This window comes from Alligator sinensis, unplaced genomic scaffold (genome assembly GCF_000455745.1).
Source record: "Alligator sinensis unplaced genomic scaffold, ASM45574v1 scaffold1738_1, whole genome shotgun sequence".
NCBI classification, from domain to species: Eukaryota; Metazoa; Chordata; order Crocodylia; family Alligatoridae; genus Alligator; species Alligator sinensis.
The window spans coordinates 125,324-134,139 of NW_005843189.1; the positions used below are offsets into that span (position 1 = coordinate 125,324).

Sequence of the window (8,816 nt, forward strand, 5' to 3'; positions counted from 1 at the left end):
TGCCCCCCCCCCCCCCCCCCCCCCCCCCCCCCCCCCCCATAGGTACTAATTTTAAAACAGGTAGGTTGCTCAATGTACAGTGCATCTTACCTGTCTCCTCTTCCCATTCTTTCCCATATAGTTGTATCCAGCTACTTTGACATTTCAGTGATATGCATCATTCCCAATAGGTTTGTGTGTATTTGTCATTTTATGTTTAATTTTGTTCTTTACTAATACTTACAGCAGTGGTATTTTAAGCTTCCAAAATTATTTTATTCACATTCTTTTTTTACATTTGTTCTACCTCAAGCCTTGTGTTTTATGTTTGAGCTTACATATTATGTTCTACTCCCTTGGCATCCTCCTTTGTTGATGCTTGTTTAAATTCCTTCAGGCTGCTGTAGGTCATCTGCTACACAGAATGTTGGTTTTCCTACTGTTGGGGTGGAAATGATCCAAGCTGTATATCTTCCTTTCCCTAACCAAAACTCTTTAACAAAGTAAATTAGTTTAGCTTCAGTATCTTGTGCTGTTCGCATCTCATTCTAGGCACAGGCATGATTCCTGAGATGACCAAAAGTTCTTTCCTTTCTTTAAGACCCCTTCAGCTTTTGGCAATCTTCTGAAATATCTTCTCAGGCAGTATAACTTAAGCCTATATGTAACATATGCAGTGGATGCTTGTCTACAATCCTTTTACTTGTAACCAGTCTGTCAGCCACATGTTGCCGTTGCTCCAGAACAGCCACACTCAGTCTTGGTATTACTTTGTCCCCTATAGAATGCTTTCTTAATGTGCTCTTTTATGAGGAGTCCCTGGTGAAGATGGTCTCTTTCAGTTTGTTTGTGCTTGACCTTCTCAAGGGTTTGGCTGAATATCCAACCTTGAGTATGTCCCTTAGCACACATTTCTTTCTATTAGGTTTTCCAATAGGTTTTGCAGCAGCCATATCAAAGAAAGTAAATTTCTGTGGTCACAGGATGTTTTGTTTTCAGTGGTGTAGAATGTTTCCTGCTTCTCTATGCTTTGATACATGGTTCCACTTCTGTCTCTTCCACTCTTGCTCTCTTAAAGTCAGTTAATTCTCCATCTGGATCCAAAATGCTGATGCCAAAATCTCATTGCTGAAGAACTCTGCTGCTACATTGGGTTCCAAACCGCCTTTTTCAGACCTTGTATCCTTTTGTCCAATACAGTCTTCAACTTGCACTTTATGTACTGGAAGTTTCTGTCTTCACGCAGGAGAAGGAACATAACACATCCCTTCTAAATCATGGTGGCTGTTCTATTTCTGGATGATGGCCTGGGTACATTGAGCTGTACCTTCTGAACCTTGTACACTCCCCTAGAAATTCCTTAGGTTATCTCCTCTGTGCCTTCCCTGAGTTTGCTCGGTATCTGACTTGCCTACTGAGCCTTGCTTGTGAAACTAATTAAATTACTTGTTGTGGGAAGAAGTATTGTTTTCTGGGGTTGAATGGAGTCAATCTTCATTTAGACTAGTGATTCACTGTCCAGGAAAAACTTAACTTTCTGTTGCAGAGATGTTGCTTCTGTTTCTCTCAGATCAGCAGCCAAGCTTTATAGAAATCCTTGCATCTGAGTGAGTCTGTATAAGTTGTCTGTCTCCTAGCACTTAGTCATACTCCTCGCTTTTCTGGAGTAGAGGTAGAGATTATACTTAGTCATTCAAAAATTAAGGAGCACATATTTCTGTAAAAATATTGCAATTTCCTTGGCCCCAAAATCTGTGTAGAGGCCACACTGGATCAAACTATCTGAGACTTCCCTTAAAAATGTATAAGGAATACTCCAGGCCTCCATGTGGTAGAGGACTCCAAGCCTCCACATGGTGATACATGCTAAATAATAGGGACGATTAAGTGATGTGGTGTGTAGAGAATATGCTGCTAAATGAGAAGCATTGCAATTGCCTTACATAAATTGCCTTTTATACATCAAGACTGCTAAGAGTCTTGGATATAGTGGGAAATTATTTTAGTAACCTCCTGCACAGTGTGGTGATGCAAGATTAGATTTTCTTTTTGCGGGCCTCCTGTGATTTAATCTTTGTTTTTTGTCTCTTCTAGAAATCAAGAAGCCACCAGTGGCCCCAAAACCAAAATTTGTGCTAGGACACAAAGCAACACCTCCTCCCCCTGTTGCCCCTAAGCCAGATATTGGGCTTTCTGGTGTTATGCAAACAACAAGGAAAACAAAACCAGTGATAGCGCCAAAACCGAAGGTTCTCAAGAGCTCGTCCATTCCAGAAGTGAGGCCTCCATCATCTTTAAGAAAAAGCACCAAAAGCTTAGAAGAGCACAAAGGAGATTCTTCTGAAACTCTAGATCACCTAAACTATAAGAATGGAGCCCCAGGAGAAGATACCAGGAATACTACTTACATCATACCAGTGTCTTCATGCAATTTTGAATGCCTTCATAAGCTTGGGAATGGTGAGAGTACATGTAAAACTCAGATAACATTTGAACACTTTGAAAATTTAGAGAACATCAAACTGGGTGAACAAAATGCATCACCTATGAGAAACAGGGCACAGAGTGAAAAACTGGCAAATAGAAATCATGTAGTTTTAAAGGCCAATTTCCTGGAAGAGAAACTTAAAGATGTTTTGACACAAAGTGTATTTCCTAATAGCAGTCCTTTGAGGCACAGGTGTACAGATAAACTTGAAAGGGGTAATAACAGTGAAGTTAAAATAGAGTTTACAGATCTTGTACAATCTTCTGTGTTTGAAGAAGCCACAGGTAAACAACAAAATAACCACAATAAGATAGCTGCTGATGAGTTTCAAATGACTGAAACCTGTACTCATTTGACTCAAAACAACTACAATTTCTCTTGCCCGGTGGACCAAGAAAACCTGGAGAATGTCAAAGTAAATAGTAATATCGCAGTTTCGGGTGGAGTTGGTATGAAAACAGATGGTGATAAACATGCATCTTCCCCAGAAATATGTTCGACGCCTAGCTTAAAAGTGCTTCCAGTTCCAAAACCAAGAAAAACACGGGCTGCATGTCTTGTACGTCAGGATGGCATAGATGCGATAGGAGAAGCAACGAGAGAACCAGTATGTTCAGAGGGTAATTCCTTTGGCCCTCCTGAACACAACTTTAAGAAAACTGCAAAAATAAATGTTATTAGTCAGAGTGTTTCATATAATGATCATCTGGAAAATGTGCATCAGGCTGATAAATCTGAGAGAGTGCATCCAGGGAAGGAACCTACTGACACTGAAGAGTTAGCTTCACAAAATCTTGTTCCTCAGGTTCTGCATGAAATTTCTAACCTGGTAGAAAATGTTGGACATTCCTTAGACGAAGACCTTAATTTAATAAATCCTGCAGATAAAATAACAGATGATGCTAGTATGCTGGCTGCTGTGGATAAAAGGACTAATTTTATAAGGGCTAATACCCTGTCCATGAGTTTGCCTAAGCAACTCAAATTGGCTTGCAATCAACACTTCCCAGCCTCCAATAGCCTTGATATTTATGCACACAAAACAGGAGATAAAGAGATTAATGTAAAAGATGAAAGTTCACCAAGGATTGCTCCAAAAAAGCCACAAAGACACAGTATACCCGCTGCTGGACTGCTGAAGAAAGCTGCGTCAGAGGAGCTTATTGAGAAAAGTTCTTACGTTTCTAGTGAAGACAAAAAATCTGGAAGTGTTCTAGAAGGAGCTCGCATAAGGCACACATCAGCCAAAGAACAAGACCTGTCATCTTCCTGTGATGTACCCAAACGTGCTTCAGAGAAACCGGTCTGGAAATTACCTCGTCCTATTCTGCCTTTTTCAGGCAATCCAGAGTCATTAAAAATGGCCAATATTGCCACAAGCTACGAACTTCCAACTGCTGTGACCAAGCCCAGAGCCAAATCTCTGTCCTCTGTGGATATGGATAGAATACATAAGCCTTCCAAAGACCCTCAGAAGAAAAATTCTCTGAAGAAGTTTCTCAATATGAAACTGTCAGTTTGCATTATGAAAAGTGACTTCCATAAATTTTTGTCCAAAGGAAGTCAGTCCCTGGATGGTGCTATATCCAGCCTTTCTATGGGGGAAGGGAACAGGGTTGGAAACAGCCAGAATGTAGCATTCACAGCAAATGAAAGGAAAACTAAATCTGCTAAGGCACATTCTGTAGAAACGGGCAGCCCAGTATCACAAAAGAAAAGACATAGACACAGGAGTCAGCATGAGACATCAAGTAGTCAAAGGACAGCGTCTTTAGATGAACAAATATTATCTGTGGAGCAGTTATCGCAAACATGCTTGAATTATCCGCCAAGCAGTTGTGCACCAGAACATGGAAATGTGCCTCACTATGAAGATATCCCAGAGTATGAGAACCTACCTTTTGCTGCAGGTTATGCTAAAAGTCCATGTTTTGAATGGCAGAACTCCAGCAGTGTAGAATACCATGGAATACATGTATATGAGGTAGAAGAACCATATGAAGCTACAAACAACCATTCAAGATGTCACAGGTAATGTAGGAGGCAGGAAATGGAGATAAAATAATCTAAAAATACTTTGTTGGCACACACGCATCTTTGTTATTGCATAACAGCAATACAATCCAAGTCCTGTGGATTTTTCCTACATAATTTAATATGGTAGCTATTTGTGGCCCTGAAAGGCTTCTTCCTGGTGAAACAGCTTGTGAGTTTGCTTGTAGATTTTTTTTTTTCTTTTTTCAATTAAAAAGCTAAATTTCATCACTCCTAATATGCCTTCAGAATTGCAGTTAAATGTGCTTACAAGTTCACTCTGAAGTTTAGAGTATTATTAAACAAAATCTGATGGTAATGTTTAACTGGTGCTTAAATTAATTGTGAAAAAGAGGGCTAAGACCAAGAATGAACACATTTAAATGTTCAGGGGCTAAGCAGTTAAATGCGAAGTTTTCTGTGCAACTCGTGTAGAATGTTATTTAAAGATTGTTTCTGTGACTTTATAATCAAAGGTCATTTTAGGATTTGGTGGTTTAGATTTTGAATGGAATTAGACAGCTATTTTTAACTTGATACTCTGTAAAAAAAAAAATAAATAAATAAATAAAAAAATAACAACAACAATAAAAAAATTGTGAAACTAGTGCAAGGAATTACAGGATATGAGCCTGGTAGAAGTAGCATTTATAGAGAGGAACTGCAGGGCAAGTGTGTAGGTCAGTGTTTCTTAACTAGGGTGCTGTGGGTAGTCATGAAATGTTAGCACTGTTTGGTATACAAACATGATTCACAAGATAAACCCAGAGATTTGAAATAGGAATCCGTAGTGTTAAAAAGATTCTTTCCTGTTGTGGATTTCCTGAGTTCTTTGCAACAGAAGACTTCATCTATTATTTTTCTGTGTTCAAAAATAGAGTGAAAACCAAGAGGTAGTATTTTCCAAGGGGATCCTTTAGTCTATCAAAGGTTGCTTTGAGTTTAAAAAAGATTAAGAACCACTGATATATACTATTTTCATAAGCAATAGCAGTTTAATTGTTGAACTTGCCCTTACTTTACATGTAGCTAATACAAATACCTTTACATTTTTTTTACATGGCTAACACATGCTCTAAGCCAGGGGTGTCCAACCTTTTTGAATGTGGGGCCGGATCACGAACTTTTTATCACCCAGTGGGCCGGCGAGCCATATTCAAAGACATCACAGGAAGTGATATCATATCAAGAAGTCATGTCACGTGACCTTTGACACCAATGAAGTTAAAGGGGTTGACATGGTGCTGGTTGACATGGCATGCATGCCCGGGTTGACATGGTGCTGCAGAAGCTGCTTGGCTACAACCAGGTTGACCTGGTGCTGGAGAAGCTGCGGGGCCAGGCGGGGGTTAAGCTGGGGCCCGTCCGGCCTGCTGGTGCCATGCCCAGGTTGACATGGTGTTGCAGGACCCTTCTGGGAAGAACTGGGTTGTCATCGGCCAGGAAAAGCAGCATGCAGCTGAAGCTGGCTTTCCATGGGCTGCTGGGGACGGAAGGAGGCTGGCCAGGTCTGCACCGGCCAGCAGAAGCGGCGGCAGAGCCATGTGCCGCTCGGGACTGACCGGTGCAGGCTCATACCGTTCTGAGCTGCACATGGTTCCGCTGCCACTTCTGCTGGCCGGTGCAGACCCGGCTGGGCTCCTCCTCCTGTCCCCAGCAGCACATGAGAAGCAGCCCCCTCGGGGCCTCGCATGCGGGCGACCAGGCTGGGAGAGCCGCAGCACCCGGGGGGAGACTGGCCAGGGGAGCGAGCAGGCGCCGCCTTGCTGTGGGGCAGGGCAGGACAGGGCACTGGGGCTGGCTTCAAGCGGGCGGGTGAGGAGGCAGGCACTAGCCGGTAGTGCCCGCGGCCGTTGCTTGCCCTCCCACGCAGGGGTGCTCCCCTGGGCCCCGCGGGGGTAAGCAGCTCCCCTCCCCTCGCTGCCGGCTGGGGCCTGCAGGCCGGCCCCGCCTGCCTCGCCACAGCCCCGCCACCACCGCAGCTCTGCACCATCGCCCCACGCTCCGCGCCGCAGCTCCACACCGCCACCACTGCCCCGCTGCTGCCATGGCTCCCTGCTCCGCAGCAGTGGCACTGCCACCGCCGCAGGCCAGATAAAATGGCTTGGCGGGCCGCATGTTGGACAAACCTGCTCTAAGCAGTTCAAGGACTTACACTGTAAAACACTAAGTGTATTTCTATAATGTTTTTTTAATAAGCATCAACTTGCTTGGTGAATTAGATTCCTCATTTGCATTAGATTACTTGCCTATTTTAGGAAGGTGGGGGAATTGGGAAAAGTTGCATCTCCAGATTTCACAATGCCATAATCTTGGGCGTGACATTTTTATATATTTAGCAATTTGTTCAAGTTTTTATATGGTTTACAGTATTTTTTTTGTTTTGCTTACTGAAATAAGGTGACTGATTCTGCCTTGGCTTATTTTCATTTTAGGTGTGAGATCAGGTGTAGTCATGATGGTCCACGAAATATAACAAGAGGCATATGTTTGTGATATCCATTGTTGGACCAGCAGCATAGTTGGGAAAGATGTTGGATGCTTCCTAATGCATTTATCTTGTCTTTTTAGCTAGTTCTCATGGAATTCCTGCTCTTTTTACAGCTTTGCTCCATTTCTTTACATTTTTATTTACATGTGGAATTTTAAAATGTCCTGCACTGGAATTTTCAAAAGTACTTGGTGCCAGCCTAACTTCACACTCATTGAAGTTTCCCCTTCCCTTCACTAGAAAAGAGAATGGAGTTAGACCTGTAGGGTCCTAAGGCAGTATATAAACCACTGGGTTTGTGTTGTCTTCTGTGTTTACTTACACAGGTGATGTGTTATTTGTATCAGGCTTGTTCATTGCTTTGGAGGGAAGGGTGTGATCATGGAAAGTTTTGAGAGAAACTAAGAAATGAAGGTACCTTGACAATTTGTTCCGTGGATTGAACCAATGGAGGGAGCTGCGTCAAAGAGTTAAAGGATATTTCCTTGGTCTGTATCAGTTTGAAAACAGTTTTAAATGGGGGTAAAGAAGACTTATTGCCTTGGTTTTATATAAGAGGGAAGAGAGGTGCCTCGGGAATGGAAATTGCATATAAAAGTGCATGACAAGTTTTGATTACCCCAATTAGCTGGTTATAACATATTACAGTTATTGTATTCCTTCTTATTTTCTAAGAAGTGCATGTGCAGACTTGAATAAATTGCTAAGTAAGTGCTTATTATGTTGCAGTGGCAATCTACAAACAGGGTTTTTTATGTTACTATAGCAGGTTTGTAATTCAGCTGTGGACTTTCAAAGGAATAGCACTTGTTTTATTTCTCCAAATGACGGAGAAATTGTAATTTTCTTTCTCCTTTTTATAGTAATAAAATATTTTTGTACAAAAAGAGGGGAAGGGAGGGGAAGAAAGGCAAAGCTGTCTGAAAATTAAAGTTAAAAATCATGTAGAAACCTACCAACAACCTAAAGATACAAAGGAAAATTCAGCATGACTCAGAACATGTCATATGACAAAGATTTAAACTTTCCTGCATCGATGGGGACTTCTTTACTTTTTTGAAAGGTGGTTGTCCAAGGCAAGGGAGTTATACTTCAGAGTTAGTTACTCTAGTCCAGGGGCAGGCAATTACTTTGGGCGGAGAGCCGCTTACCTTGTTTTGGCAGGCTGTCATAAGCTGCATAGGGAGCCCCACCCCCTGGTCACCATCTTGGGACCAATGTCCTAGGGCCAGCACCAGGGGGGCCCAAAGTGGGGCACAGGCTGGCAGGGGTCTGTGGAGCCAGGCTGGGCTTCACCAGCAGGGAGAGAAGGGAGCTGGCCTGGCTCCATAGAGCCTGCCGACTGGGACCCCGTGCTCCTGCCACCCTGCTATGGGCCCCGCAGGCACTGGCCCCAGGGCACCGGTGCAGGCCCCGTGCTCCTGCTGTCTCCCCGCCCACTCACTCCCAGTGCCCCCCAGCCCCGCTTACAGGTGTGGGGGGCAGCACACAGCCCTGACCCCCTGCTTACTGGCAGGGAAGAAGCTGGTGCTGAGCGCGGGGAAAAGTGACCCCTCGCCTGCCCCATGGCCGGCGCTCCCTGCTGCAGGCTCTTAGCCCACACGGGGCTATCTGGAGCAGGCACAGGCAGCCCCATGCGGACTGCAAGTGGCTGCAGTGCGGGGTGCTAGCCACAGGGCGGGTGAGGGGCTGCTTTTCCCTGCGCTCAGCACCAGCTTGTAACCCGGCCCCGCTGTCAGCTTGAGCTCTGCGCCAGCTCTGGGCTTACCCATCAGGGCTGTGCGTGGTGACAGCAGCTGCAGCACCTCCCCCCCCCCCCCATTT

General features: G+C 43.9%; 1 protein-coding gene across 1 annotated transcript in view; it reads left to right on the forward strand.

Annotated features, from left to right (window-relative positions):
• Positions 1-8,816, forward strand: part of FGD6 (FYVE, RhoGEF and PH domain containing 6) — a 106,048-nt gene that overhangs the window by 9,176 nt on the left and 88,056 nt on the right. The window contains exon 2 of the mRNA XM_025194397.1: positions 2,074-4,498. Coding sequence (XP_025050182.1) covers positions 2,074-4,498 — 2,425 coding nt within the window. The remainder of the gene's footprint in view (positions 1-2,073; positions 4,499-8,816) is intronic.